The 15,658-nt window shown below is 40.1% G+C and overlaps 1 protein-coding gene across 5 annotated transcripts in view; it reads left to right on the forward strand.

The window, feature by feature from the left end:
- Positions 1-11,308, forward strand: part of SCAF11 (SR-related CTD associated factor 11) — a 29,664-nt gene extending 18,356 nt beyond the window's left edge. For 3 of the 5 annotated variants that reach the window (XM_054989386.1, XM_054989389.1, XM_054989387.1), the window contains 5 exons: positions 907-3,924; positions 4,805-5,148; positions 9,088-9,306; positions 9,924-10,043; positions 10,587-11,308. In XM_054989386.1, coding sequence (XP_054845361.1) covers positions 907-3,924; positions 4,805-5,148; positions 9,088-9,306; positions 9,924-10,043; positions 10,587-10,715 — 3,830 coding nt within the window. In that variant the 3' untranslated portion in view covers positions 10,716-11,308. The remainder of the gene's footprint in view (positions 1-906; positions 3,925-4,804; positions 5,149-9,087; positions 9,307-9,923; positions 10,044-10,586) is intronic. The other 2 variants (XM_054989388.1, XM_054989390.1) reach the window with 1 other exon arrangement.
- The last annotated feature ends 4,350 nt before the right edge of the window (positions 11,309-15,658 follow it).

The raw sequence follows: 15,658 nt of genomic DNA on the forward strand, positions 1-15,658 counted from the left end.
CAGAACAATGCATATATGCCTGTGCACTTACATTTAAATAAGAAAAAGAGTATAAGAATAATTTTTTCACATTGACATAAAATATTTTGATGTGAAGTATCCCTAGACAGTGGTTAGATGTGAGATTGTTTTTATAATATACAATGGGAGGATAATGTATAGTCTTTAGCATTCTGCTTGGACAGAGTTTTATAAGGTACAAGGTTTTACCTCTCCTTTCCTCACCCCTCCCCTGGGATGTAGAAAAGCTTCCATAACTATCTAGTATCAAGGATGTACTCTGAAGGATATTTCTGTCCAGGTCAAGTTACTATTAGCAGACACCCAAATACATGACACTGTGTGTGTGCTCCTGTGTAGTACAGCATTAGTTTAAGGGTTGTCCAACAGCACACACAGAGCTTGGATTTCTATCGAGCATGAGTGTATATGCTTGAGTTTGTCTTGCAAGTTCACCAAAACAGCAGTGACTCAGAAGAAATTTCAGCTAAGGCGTAGACATGTCTGATTCAGTGTTTCTTTTAATAAATGTATTAGTGTATTGGTTCTTGTCTTTTTATGAGTGCTCATGTACACATGTATGAGTGCATGTGTACTGGGGGAAATGGGAAGTTAATTACTTACCTGTTCATCAAGGTGGAACTTCCATGCCATAAAGCACTTGTCCAGCTCCTACATTTTTAAGGCTGTCCTGTCCTCATCTTCAGGTGATATCATGAACTGACCATCAGACTGAAAGCATCTTTGTGGCTATATGTAAATTACAAAAACAAGATCATGTTTGAGTTGCGGTGCTAAGCAAACAGAATAAAGGAAGTTGCTGTTCAAGGTGGTAGCTAGGAATAATAGGTGAGCATTTATAAAATTTGGTCACCATACCCTAACACATTTTTTTTTAAACTTTAGGGTCTTCAGTAAAGGGGTATGCTGTTACCTATGTCCAGGATGGAGAGGAGAAGAAGCAAACTTCTGGTGCAGCTGGCACAAGAGGAACAAGAAGGAAGATTTCAGATAATACTCCTAGAAGAAGATCTGCACGGAATGCTAAAACAGAAACTGCAAGTCAGTCTCAGAGTTCACCAAAATCAAGCAGTTCTGGATGTGAGGCTAGTGGTGATGGTAGCTCTTTTGTGAATACTCCTTGTGCAGAATCTGAAAAATTACCTCCAAAACGAAAGGCCAAGAGAGCAGTTAAACAGCAGGAACCTTTAGTTAAAAAGAAACTCAGAAGCTACGGACGTTGTAGAAAGCCACCTAGTGATCTAGTAGAAGGAGGTGATTCTGAGACAGAGGTGACGGTGCAGCTAGATAAAGGCCATTTACCAGATATTGAAAATAGTACCTCTGATGCCAGTAGCAAAAGTGATGTAGAACTGCAGTCTACTAATGGCTTAGAAAATTCCAAGGACCATGTAGAATGTAAGGAACTTACAGAAGTCTCTTGCAAAGAGCTGGATACTTCAGAAGTCTTAAACACTAATTCCTGTGTTCAAGAACCACCTTTGCTCACGCCTGAAGAAGATACTGAGAAATGTGATGCAACAGGTGATGAGTTTGAAAGTGAAAGATGTTATGTAAGTGCCATTGAACAAGCAGAGCAATCTGTACATGCTCCTAGAGGAGAATTGTCTGATGACATAGTAACACTTACACATCAGCTTCAGGAATTCAGTACTCCAAAGAATGAACTGCCAGAAAAAGTGGAATTGGTGGCAATAGCAGATGAGTCTTTACCTAGTTCTAAGGATAAATTAGTGGTGGGAGCTGAATCTGTGGCAGTAGCAGAAGAGCCATTGCCTAGCCCTGAAAGTGAGTTACAGGGGAATCTGGAATGTGCAGAATCAGAAAAGCAGTTGATGTCTGTCCCTGGAAATGAATTATTGGGAAGATTGGAATCTGTAGTAGTAACAGATGAGATGCTGGACGGACAAGGAAATGAGAGGCCCAAGGAGCCCCTGGCAGGTCATTGTATTCAGTCTAATGATTCATTTCCAGAAGAATCTGTGATGGGCAATAAGCAGGCATTAAGTAGTCCTAGAAGTAAATTACTGGAGCTCCAGGTGCCACTGGAGATGGAAGATGCTGAAACTGAAGAAAAAGAAGGAAATACCCTTGCAAATAATGAAGACCAAAAAGATACTGATTTATTGGTAAACATTGCTTCAGATAACAAATGTGATCAGTCTTCAGATGAGGCCAGAGAAGAATCCAGAATGAGTGTATTGCCCACAATGCCCACTGAAGATGTTAAACATTTTGGTGAAGATAACAATGAGATAGTAGCTATGGAATGTGATTCGTTTAGTAGTGACCAGAATGATACTTGCGTATACCAGCCCCTCGTGAGTGGCATTGTAAAGCAAGAGGCAGATTCCTTGCTACATGAAATGGAACACACACTAATCTTTACAGGTCCTGAAAAGAGAGAAGAATCAGAATGCTCTACAGAACTTAAAAAAGATAAAAAGATACGAACTAGAAGATCAAGATTTCATTCTCCGTCAACAACTTGGTCTCCATCCAAGCGAGAAGGAAGAAGGTCTCAGTCTCCATCTCCTGAAAGGATAACTGTGTCTGAAGGCAGGATGTCTCGGTCTCCCCGAAAAGCAGCTGTGTCTGAAGGCCGGAAATCTCCTCAAAAGGAGGCTGTGTTGGAAGGCAGGATGTCTCAGTCTCCCCAAAAGGAAATTCTGGTTGAAGGCAGGATGTCTTGTTCTCCCAAAAGGGATATTTCTAAAGAAGGGCAAAGATCCTTATCCCAGTCTCCAAAGAGGGATCTGCTAAGAAAAAGGAAAAAATCTTTATCCCAGTCTCCAAAGAGGGATCAACTGAGAGAAGGAAGATCTCTGTCTCAGTCTCCAAAGAGGGATCATCTGAGAGAAGGGAGGTCTCAGTCCCCTTCTCCAAAGAGGGATCTGCTGAGAGAAGAGAGACAATCCTTGTCTCAGTCCCCAAAGAGGGACCTGCTGAGAGAAGGGAAGAGATCTCCCTCATGTTCACCAAAGAGGGATGGGTTGAGAGAAAGGAGGCGGTCATCTTGGACACGAACAAAAGACTCTTCTCCAAGACACAAATGCAGGTCTCAAAGTAGGGATAGAGATAGTGATAAAGAGGGGCAAAACCAAGATATTGACAGAGAGAGAGGTAGGAGAAGATGGTCGCAATCACGTTCAAGATCTAGATCTAGATCCAGATCCAGACCTAGGAACAAAGGCCTCTCGTTCCCTAGAAATGAGAGGGACAGTTATTCACCTCCTAGATGGAAAGAACGGTGGACAAATGACAGTTGGAGAAGTCCTAGAGGAAATGATAGGTACAAAAGAAATGAACCGGATAAGCTTGCTGAGAACTTGAAGAGAGAAAGGGACAGTACAAGCAAAGAAGAGGACACACTACAAGATCCTGACCAGTATAGAAAAGATTATCCAGACTGGGTAATGGAAAAGATAAATTCTGTCCCAGAAAGTAGGAACAGAGAGAGGGAAAAATTTCAAAGTCAATCATGGGAAGAAAATAGACACAGTAATTCAGGGCCTCCTTGGAATAGAAACTTTGGATCTGGTTGGAATTCAAATCGTGGCAGAGGTGGTCGAAACAGAGGTGGTCGTGGCAGAGGTAGCTTTTTATATGGAGACCAGAGTGAAAATCGCTGGCAAACTCGGAAGCCCCACTCAGGGAACACAAACAGCACTGGGAATGAAAGTTCCAGATTTCCAGAACATCAGCCATACAAACGCAAGTCAGAGCAAGACTTCTCGTTTGATACACCTGCTGATAGGTCTGGCTGGACATCTGCATCTAGCTGGGCTGTAAGAAAGACTTTACCAGCAGATGTGCAGAATTATTATTCGAGAAGAGGCAGAAATTCTCCAAGTCCACAGTCAGCATGGACAAGACAAGAGGAAGCAGCAGCACCCGAGCAAGGTATAAGTCTTTCCCACGTTTTCTGTATTTAACCTCTTTAAACTTTCTACGAAAATCAAACATTTTGGCTGACTCTACTTTCTGTGTAATGAGAATATAGGAAATAACATCAAGGTTGTCATCTTTTTACTTTCCAGTTTTCTCTGCCACATGAACTCTACAACATCTGAGTTATAAAAAATTTCCCCTATCGACTCTCTGTTGGAGATGAGATGGTTGTTTAAGCTAAATGTTGTAGGGATAAATCCATTTTATGCAGCTGTGGAAAAATCTGAATAAAAAACAAAGCATACTGTAGTTGTAGAAATATTAAGAATTGCTTATTGCCTTCAAAGGGACTGGCTACTTGTGTATATGCTTTACTAGTACTAGATTTTCTTTTGCAACTGCTTGTGAGAGAGCTACACGCAGTCTTTCTAAAGTTTAATGAAGATATAAAAAGAAAATTCCTCTGATTCCATGGTTTCCTATTTTGCTTACATTGCAGAGGGATGAAGATAGGCAGGTGAAAAGAACTCTGCATCGTCCCTAAGTCCCAGTGGAATATTCCTTGGAGTCTTGGATTGTTACCCCATAAGCATCCTAAACTTTAGAAAAATTATGTGTAGCTCTCATACAAGTCCAAAAATAAATGCTTGCAAAATAAATGTAATAGTGAGATGCCTATGGAATCACAGTGTAACACTTTAAGGAATATTTCCATCAAAATCCTCCAGCTTTGTTATTCTCACATTCCACAGGATCCACACTGTGTTGTCTGTGTATCTGGCAAAATTACTTTATGCTACAGTAAACCGGTCAGGGTCAGCAGAGTCTCTGGGGTTTTTGTAATGTTCTACAGAACCAAACATCTTCAGATATCTTTTCCCCTGTCTAATAGATCTGAACTTCAAAGACCAAACCAATCAACAAAGTGATAATTCTCAACTACCAATAAACATCATGCAACCACAGATGAATGTAATGACACCAGTAAATACGCAGCATCAGCCAATGAATATCTTCCCATATCCAATGGGTGTCCATGCTCCTATTATGAACATTCAACACAATCCATTTAACATCCCGCCGCCGGTGCCCATGCATCTTCATACAGGAGTGCCTCTTGTCCAGGTAGCAACACCTACCAGTGTGTCTCAGGGACCACCTCCTCCACCACCACCTCCACCACCATCTCAGCAGGTTAATTATATTGCTTCCCAACTGGATGGAAAACAGTTGCAGGTATGTCTTTCAGTGTGACAAAATGTTATCAAATTCTGCAGTGTGGCTTGGGTCATCCTATTTTATATGAATGCTATGCGTCTGACGGATTCAGCTGTCAATTTTCCATAAATGTTGAGGTTGAAAATGATACTTATTGAATAGGGGAAATACTTATAGGAGAATACTTATTGGGGAATACTTATTGAATAGGGGAAATGTACTTCAAGCACACATATTGTGACTACTATAGACAGGAGGCTCTTAGCTCTTATACGTGTTCTTCATGAACAAACCTCATTGAGGGTGAGATGTACTGGTCAGGGACATTTAACAGATAAAATCCCCACTTTTAAAGGAGTTAGGCAGGGGTGTATGTTAGCCCCAGTTCTTTTTAACTTTTATCTCAGTGACGTGGTGGACCATCTAAATGGGGCTGATCTCCACTTGCCTAAATTGGCACAGCGTCCCATTTCCATTCTCCTGTATGCGGATGATGCGGTCATTTTCTCTAGATCTCCTATTGGTTTAAGGAGAACACTCAAGAGATTTGCCAGTTATTGTAATAACTACAAACTGGACATTAATTATCAAAAGACGAAGGTGATGGCCTTCGGTAAGAGACCTCGAAGTAGAAATTGGAGTATAAATGGCCATATTCTTGAGCAGGTTACTCATTATCGTTATCTCGGAATGACTATCCAAGCTTCAGGATCCAAGGTCGCGCATAGTCATGCATCAGCATGTGTGGGAGATAGATCTGCTCAAAGTATACTGAAGTTCTTCCGCACTTCAGGGGGATATTTTGTGCTGGCAGCCTTAAAATTGTTTAGGGCCAAATCACTAACTCAGATGTTATACGGGTCACTTCTTGGACCACCAACTTCTTGTTTTGCACCTTTAGAGTTAGTTCAGTCGAAATTTTTGAGAGCGGTCCTTCAAGTTCCAAAGTATGTTTCTAATGCAATGGTTCGCCTTGAGACTGGCATGCAGAAAGTTGAAGCAAAGATCACCCTGCATTCCATTTTCCTATGGATAAGGATAAATTTAAATCCCTGTGGCTTATTACCCCTAATCTTAACTGATGATTCTCAGTCCAAGTGGATGATTGCCACTAGACAGAAAATTAGGGCAATAGGATTGTCCCCTCAAGTGCTTCTCATGATGGGAAGCGATCAAGCAAGGCAAATGGTTAGGCAAAGGATTGATGATACTGAATGACAATCTGACTTACAAGGCACTCCTGCTTTTATAGCTCCTCCTAGTAACAGATATATTTCTGCACCTGCTTCTTATTTATCCATTCTGGAGGTAAATAATCTCAGGAGAGCGCTTACTCTGGCCAGATGTTCTGCCTTACCCTCTGCTGTTCTGGATGGCAGATTTAACAAGATTCCTTGGAATGAGAGGCTATGTCCTTGCATACTTGGGGAGGTTGAAACCCAGGAACATGTTTTCCTGAGATGCCCTTTCTATAAGGAAGCACGTATGAGATTTATTATTCCCTTTCTGGATGGTATCTCAGAACATTCGGATAAGAAAAAATTAGAGAAACTGCTGTCAAACTCAGATTTTACTGCATTACACCAGATAGCGAAATTTTGTGCTCTGGTCGTTAAAGCCCATTAGAGTGTAGGCCTCCATTTCAGTTGCTTGCTTAGAACTATGCTGACTTCCTGGTTTTTACAAATTTTGATAGATATTAGGAAATTATGTTTTTAAATTGTATGTACTTATATGCTTCATGTTTCAAATGGTTGTAAAATGTGCACTTAAATTTATGGTTAACGTACTGGCTAAGTGCTGTAATAATAAAGAGAGAGACACATACTGTGATGTGGCTGTAATTTCTGCATGATTGGCTTCAAGCAGCTGAAGTCATGTAGTTCATGCCTATAACACTGCCAACCTTTGGGCAGGTGCACTGCTAATGTGAAAACTTGACCTGATCCAACGTGGTCATTGGGTTAAATCCAGTGCAGAGTTTCCATGGAAAACATAATGGGGGGGGGTTCCCCTAAGAAAGTTTCACACTTCAGACAGACATCCTTGCACCCAGAGAAATGCCGTACTTGATCCAACCCATTGGTTGCAAATGTTAGAGCTATAGTGTGAATGGCCCAACAGGGTGGAAACAGCGTCTATGCCACAAGAGACACTATGTGTAACAGTAGACTGTGTGATTTGGGCCCAGCTAAACTATTTATTTATTTTAATGCCTTTTATAGTCCACCTTTCTCACAGACTCAAGGCAGATTACACAGCATGAGATTATTACAATCAGTATCAAGTACATTTCAATACAATATCAAGGACGCGTCCATAAACAATGCCATAGGGTAAATAGATACAAGTTTAAAAGACATAATACTAGCAAGAATCCAATACGGAGTAGAAAAAATACTGAAACAGAACATAATCAATTCTAGGACTAACATTACACAACCTAGAGCACAGGTGGTACATAGGAGTACATATTTAAAGCAACAGATAATACGTAAGGCAATGTAGTGATGAAGTCTGTGGTCCCTAACTCATTAGCAAAGCATCTGAGATCCCATCCCTACAGTACAGCCCTCCCATTTGAGTAAAAAGCCTTTTTGAATAGTTCGGTTTTGCATCGTTTACGGAAAGCCAGGAGAGTGGAGGCTCTCCTGACCTCATCAGGCAGGTCATTCCACAGGATAGGAGCCACCACAGAGAAAGCCCGTGTACAGGCTGCTGCTGACTTCACCTGTGTGCAGCCTGGCACCTGCAGGAGACCCTGTTCAGATGAGTGAAGCTGCTGTGAAGGAACATAGAGTGGGAGGCAGTCCCGTAAGTATGCCGGATCAAAGCCGGGAAGAACTTCGTATGTAATAACCAATACCTTGAACTGAGTCCAATAACTGATGGGTAGCCAATGGAGCGACTGTGCTCCTGCTCGCTATTGATAACAGTCGAGCTGCAGCGTTTTGCACTAACTGGAGCCTCCTAGTTAACTTAGATGGGAGACCTATGTATAGAGCATTACAATAGTCAAGCCTTGATGTTACCATAGCATGAATCCAAGTAGCCAGGTCAGCCGTGTCAAGATAAGAAGCCATTTTCCAGGCTATAGTGAGGTAGAAAGCATTTTTTGCCACTTCCTTAGCTTGTTTTTCTAGTAATAATGCTGGATCCAGTATAACCCCTAGGCTCTTAACTGAATCTGCAAGAGTCAGACGAACTCCATCAAAAGTGGGGAGTACAATGTCCTGCTGCTGCTAAGACTGATTAGGAACTGGTCAGTGCCTGAAATAGAATGGATTTTATACTGTTTTCTTCCCAGCAGAAAACTGTCAAAGACTTCTTAATGATCTGTTAAGTCTTCAAAAAAATTGACCTGTTAGGCAGCTACTCCTTTCATCTAGGCTTCCCCCCCCCCCCCACACACACACATCATAAAACCTTCCTTTTTTGATAGTGGAGCAATCTGTGACAGATTTGCCTTTACTACTGGAGAAAATCCTTAGCTTTAGTTATGGATCCTGATTAATTTGCTATTATATAAACCGCAATCCTTTGTGCATTTTGTATTATTAAAAGTTACAGGATGTAGTCTTGCTTGAAAAGAGAAGTGTATTAACTTATTTATATTTCAAAGTCCAAAGAGTTTATTGTCTATAGACATAGGCCGTCACAATTTACCAAACATCGACTAATAAACAGTTAAATCCATTATCACAGTTTGTAAAAGTTAATTAAAATTAATTAAAACAGTATAGTATGCCAAACTATCCCAGGAATCACGAAACAGCCTCATTCAGTACCACCTTAGATCTTATCTTTTTGGCTGTGAGTGCAAACTGAGAGACTATTTTATTTATATTGATACTTACATGCTACTTTTTACAGCTGTGCCAATGTCCATACATCAGTAAAGAGAGACTGGGCTTGTCCTTGGGTTCACAGTCTAACTTCTGATCTTCTTAAAAACAGGCTGTTCCTGTTACTTCCCATGGTGTCAACAACATGAGTACCCCAATTCTGCCTGTTTCAACAGCAGCTTTGGGAAGCATGGAGGCAGTTCAGGGACCAAGTTCTGGTAATACGACATCGTCAAGTAACATCAAATCTTCTAATATTGCTGTAAAATTGGCTGAAAGCAAAGTAAGTGTAACGGTGGAAGCCAGCGCAGATAGCTCGAAGAAAGACCAGGCAAGTTCAATGCCAAGAGTAATATGCATTATTCAGCAGTGTTAAAATTGGACGTGATTGGTTTATATATAGTGTTATATACTACCATTCCACATTTAGCTCAGCAGAGTGATAGAATGCAACCCATAATCTTAGAGAGAAAAAGTGAAATATGTATTAACCTACTTACTATTTTTAAGTTTCCTATGGAATCATAAAAAGTTTGGGAACTCCTTATTGACGTAACCTCTGAAAAACAGATAAGTTTCTAGTTTTGCAAGTAAATTCACAAGCTGATGCAAACCGAAGCATCTAGCTTGCTTCCCTGTATGTACCTGAGTTATTGAACTCAAAGAAAGAGAACTGGCTGAGGCTTTGTAAAGCTTCCGGGTCTGGTTACTTGGAGGCAGCTATTGTTTGCTACAAGCAGCTGGGTAAATGACTGACTGATCGCGGGCCTCTCTTAGACCACTCACATTGCTGTACTGAAATCAGTTGCTATGTTGGCTTGCCCCTTTAAATAAATGTATCAGTTGTCCTATTGTACTTGGGCGGATATTCAGCATGACACCAAAAGCACTAAAAGTGCAGTGTTTGTGCAATGTTTTCTTAAGTATCATGAACCTTGTGTTTTCTAGAAACTACTAATTCAGGAAAAAGCTGCACAAGAAGTGAAACTGGCCATTAAGCCATTTTACCAAAATAAAGATATTTCTAAAGAAGAATATAAAGAGATTGTGAGAAAAGCAGTAGATAAGGTAAGTGGTTTTCTGTTAACAGCTAAAAGTTTCTTGTCTCCAAACATGGCCTTGTTCCAGCAAACACCTTTGCTTTGCCACCAGCCCTCTGTTCATCCATGGCCCAGCTTGAAATCCTGGGTCCTTTTGTCCCCATAGTCTGTTGATAAGAGGAGGGAATGAGGTGAGGCAAGGAAGCCAACATTGGAGTTTTGCAGAATACTTCGCACAGGATCTTTTAAGATAGAGTGAAAAGTGGAGTCTTAATTATAAAGTTAATATTGCCTTATCTGTCTTAAAATAAGAATGTGAATTTGGAATTTAGCCACCTTGAAGGTTTTGGCTTCAGTGGCTTTTCTTTCTGCCCCTGTTCTAGAGTTTGAATAAGCCACCTGCTTGCACTGGGAGCTGCCTATTAACATACACCAAAGGGTGGTTTGTGCTCGCGGTTATCTTGAGTAAGCATGGTAAAGTGTATTCCCCATTAATACCTCCCTGAAGGAGGTGTCTTTCCTTCAGATCATGTGATAGATGTAGCTTAAATGGTCTGTTCTTTACATTTAGGTTTGTCACAGCAAGAGTGGGGAAGTGAATTCTGCAAAAGTGGCAAATTTGGTCAAAGCTTATGTGGACAAATACAAACATTCACGGAAGAAAAATCCTGAAGAAATGGTTTCTGTGGAAAGGAAATGAAAGTTGCCTGAAAAATGTCATCGAGATGTCTGCAAAGTGCAATTTTGACGTGGACTATTAACAAAAAATAATGGATGAAATCTGATTTTGATAAAATTATTTTTCAATATAGTGTATAATGTTTTGTTATAAATAAATACAGATTAATGCTGCAAGTTCTTTATCCTTTTGCAAAAGGATATGTAAAGAGAAACTGAAAGGAATAAAGGAGCGTGTCCCTGCTTAGTAATATACAGTTCTGTGATTGCCACATGCACAGTATTTTGTTTCAAACAGTGGAGTGCAGAGGCTCGAATGTTTGTCAAAATACTGTGATTTGGAAAGAAGTATGTACTATATATGTAAATCAGTCAGGAAAAGGGAGTCAAGGTGATTTATTTGGTCGTCCTGCCAACCCCAGTTCTAGTACAGTAAAGTATTTTGCTTCAATTTACAGGCTCAACATGTGTTTTAAAAGCACACTGTGTCTGAATAGAATAACTTTTCAAAAAAACAAAACACCCTTCCCGTCCTACCATAGCAAATTTTGGTGCCCAAAATTGTGGGCATGGTTTTCCTATTGTAACACCAAATAAAGGCGATGCTGCTTGTTATTTTGTGGCTTTTCAGTTCTTGCTTTGGTTTGAATTCCAAAAGACAACCAAAACCACTGCTTCTTCCTTACCTTAGATGAACTGAGCACTACAGAGTGGTTGAAAAGTATTCTGTGCTTAATTTTGTCTGGAGAGTACAAATGGCCTAAGTTCAGTTTTATCTGGTGTCTTTCAGTGCAGGCTACTTTGTTTTTACTTTAAACACCTTGAGGATAAAATTTTCTGCTCAGTATGCAATAGATGGTGTAAGCAATAGCCTTAGTCATATCTTTGGCAGTTACTTCTTTTGGTCTAGTTTAAGGTATCTGTTGTAGGCATGTGAAATAAAAGCTGAATACGCTCAAGCAGTGATTCTTTCATGATGGCTGTGTGAAAATTGTCAAGCCCAAATACAGTGTATGAGACCTGTGTGTGTTTTGTGCCATCAAGTTGCTTCTGACTTACGGTGACCCTATGAATGTCATACCATTCATAGCCTTGCTCAAATCTTGCAAACTGGAGGCTGTGGCTTCCCTTATTGAGTCAGGCCTTCTCACTTTGGGTCTTCCTCTTTTCCTTTCTAGTGTTGTTTGTTTTACAGTGAGTTATGTCATCTCATGATGTGACTAAAGTATGATAGCCTCAGTTTCATCATTTTAGCTTCTAGGGAGAATTCAGGCTTGATTTGATCTAGGACCCCTTTGTCTGTCTTTTTGGCCATCCATGATATCTGTAACACTCTCCTCCAGGACCTCATTTCAAATGAATCAATTTTCTTTTTGTCAGCTTTCGTCATAGTCCAACTTTCAAATCCATACATAGTAATGAGGAATACCATAGTGTAAATTATCTTGATCCCCAGCAATACATCCTTGTCCTTAAGGATCTTTTCTAGTTCTTTCATGGCTGCCTTTCCAAATCTTAATCCCCTTTTGATTTCTTGGTGGCAGCCAAGGAATAGACAATTGTGAGCAATTACAAATCCTTCATTGCCAACCCTAAAATTGTGTAATTCCTTGGTAGTCATGATTTTTGTCGTCTTGATGTTCAGCTGTAATCCTGCTTTGGTGCTTTCTCCTTTAACCTTCATAAATAGTCGTTTCAAGTCTTCTCTATTTTCGGCCAGTAATGTGGTGACATCTGCATATTTCAAATTGTTAATATTCTTTCCAACAATTTTCACTCCAATTTCCTCTAATTCTAATCTAGCTTTCCGTATAATGAGCTCTGCATAGAGGTTGAACAGGTGGCGAGATAATATTCTTGTGTGTAAAACTTTGTCAGTTGGAAACCATTCGTTCCCCCATATTCTGTCCTAACAGTAGCCTCTTGTCCAGAGTATAGGTTGTACATCAACACAGTCAGATGCTGTGGCACACCTATTTCTTTTAACACTATCCATAGCTACTCTCATGCAAAATCAGACTTGCTTCCACAGTTTAGGATGTTGCGGTTGTACTTGCATTAAGCATGCTGCAATTGCACATGGCAATATCTTGGTTAGAGCTTGCATTGATTGAAACTAACTAGAAACCTATTGCCTTACAAGTACTACTTGCTTCTGTGTTCACATTCACCCCTCCCCCTTGTAAAACGTGATTGACGGGTTTCTGGTTTTGGAAGCCTTGCATTGAACTCTGGCTTGTCAAGATGCAGGCACCTGGGAGAAATCTATTTGTTTCCCTCAGGCCTGGATTCTAAATAATTTCCCAGTTTATCAAGAGGAAACAAACTTCAGTTTGCCAAATACGTGCATTTTGGATTCTCTCTAAACTGGAATTTGCATAGCAACAAATTCATGCCTGTTGAACAAAGCAGAGGCTTATGATGTCTGAAGGCATCCAGAGGTGCAGGAGGGACAACTTGATTTAATGTTGAAGTAAAGTGCTATTAAAACAGTTTATTCAGTGGTCCTGAGCCCTCTGCTTAGGGACAGACCCAAGACGGAGGAAACCTAAAGAATCAAGAACATGAGACTGTCAAAATAGTTACCTATTGGTTTTATTTTCACAAACTTAATGAATTATTTGGGCATGTATTGTGTGGCATTAAAGAGAAATGTTGTGAAATGTTTTAATATGGTTATTTTTTTTTTTACTGTTGGCCATGTTTTAGATTTCAGAAGAGAGTTTTACACCAGTAGATATGTTCATGGCCTTTTAACCTAGGTTCAGCTGCATTGTCACTTGTACGGAAAACTCACTGATGGGCTGTGTCATTCTGGTTTAATCATACTGTACTTATTTATGCTTATTGGTTCTGTAAATAATTAAAGCTGGCCACTCTACTCTATACAGGCACAGAGCAGATGTAACGTTTCCTGGTCTTAAGTGATCAAGTAATTAACCGTGTTTCTGTAGTCTTGCGTTGGTTTTTTTCAGTTCTGGCTTCAGCTTAATGTTATGCCAGTAAAAGTCTAATTAACAAAGGCTAGCTTTAAAAACCAAAGGTTGGAACCCACTTCTAACCCTGGTTTCAAATTTGGGTTTAAAGTATTACTCCTGGTGCTCAATAGGACAGTGCTGATAGAACACATACCACAATTAGACTTGAAAGAAAAAGGAGCATTTGTACAGAAGGGGTGGACAGAAGGTGATGATGATGTACAAAAGGAGTGTGTACATCATAAGGAGCAGTCACAGACTCTTAACCATGTTTATTAAAACTGCATATGTACTGAGCCACACTGAAGCCTTTATCAATGCTCCTTGCAGGACAAAACCTTTTTTCTAGAAGAAACTACAGCACTAAAAGGGTTAAGAATATCTTGTTCCAGGCATAGGAGACTTGTTTCATATTTTTGTTTTTATGCTCTTTATGCTCTTTTGTTATTCTATAGTTCAGCAGTTTGAAGAGATGTTTAGTGAATCTTCACTTTGTTTCTTACCCAGTGGAGGTTGTTGACTGGTATGCTATCAAAGTCTATAATATTTCAGAACTTTATCTCAAAGTATGCTGCTCCTTAGCCTAAATGAATTAAGGCATTAATCTCCTGTGTGATTAGGAAATATGAGTTAGGTGACGTCCAAAGGTTCTAACACTGGAAATTCCTTGAACAAAAAATGGTGTTCTACCAACTGAAGTTTCCTTGCATCCGAGGAAGGTTTCACTGTTGGCGGAACACAAATTTTGGATTCAAATGCTGTATATAAAAGGACGCTATGCTGTTCTACCCTGGATTCCACTCAATGTATTGAGAATTTTGTGCAGGCTCTGATCAGCAAATAGGCAATGCTAGCATTGAGTGCTTGTAAGGGTTACTCCAGTTGCATCCAGCTTCCTTGCCACCCAAGTTATTGAAGTGTCAGTATTGAGAAAGCTACCTTGCTGATATAAGGTGTATGCATAGCTAGTGCTAGCCCAATATTTTTCACATCCTTTGAATTCTATGTGCTACTTACATGGGCATCCCATTAAATTCAGTAGGACTTCTAAGAATTCTGTATTATGCCTATTCACTGAAGGTTTGTTAATCTCTAGGTCTCATCATTCCATGACAGCTGAGCTAATGTGTGGGAGGAAATCCAACTGCTATCTGAAGTGTGAGAAAATGGTTAAATCGGGGGGGGGGGGGGATTTTTGAACTAAGAGTACTTAGTGCACTGAGTGCTCCTTCCAGTCTTTCACTGTGCATGCGGTTGAAGCTTATAACTTTAAAGAATGGATTTTAAAATTAGGAGCATGGGCTGATCTGACCAGACTGTGGTGGCTAGGTAGCTGCTAAAGACTGCAAGAACATTTTATAGAGGTTTATGTAGCTGAGCACATTTTCTAATAAATTCTTTTGACTAAGCTGGAAGGATTCTGTCTTTCACTTGGACTAGTTTGTTAAAAATGTGCTAATAGTGAATGGCTGGTTTGTGTACTAGTCCAATGTAATCTCTATTTTTGGCCACTAGAGCCAGATTTTAGAAAAAAAAGACCAGCCCAGTAAGATCAGTTAGGGAATATTGATGCTTAAACTTCTGACAGCAGCACTTTTCTTTCAGTGGCTGAAGGACAGGGAAGTGGGGCTTGCTACGTTTCACAGACTGCAAGGGTCTCAGCGTCCATGACAGATACCAAAAGTCGTTATATTTTATTTAACTATTTGAGATTGTTGGGACCTTCCTGTCTTATCCCCAGCTATATATTCCAAAGGACATGGGTAACTTGCCTGATCTCTCTGCCCGTCACCAACACATCAAGGGAGATGGGCTAGTGAATGCCCCTTCTAGAGTAACGGTGAGAGTGCCCCATTTTGTTTTCATCACTTCTAAGAAAAATGAACAAACTCATTTGACAGGCAGTGATGCCTCTCTTCAAAGCCTTTTGCTCCCTCTTTAACACGCACTTTAAAGTAGCATTACAATCAAAACAAAGGCAATTCTG

This window comes from Eublepharis macularius, chromosome 9 (assembly GCF_028583425.1).
Source record: "Eublepharis macularius isolate TG4126 chromosome 9, MPM_Emac_v1.0, whole genome shotgun sequence".
Lineage (NCBI taxonomy): Eukaryota > Metazoa > Chordata > Lepidosauria > Squamata > Eublepharidae > Eublepharis > Eublepharis macularius.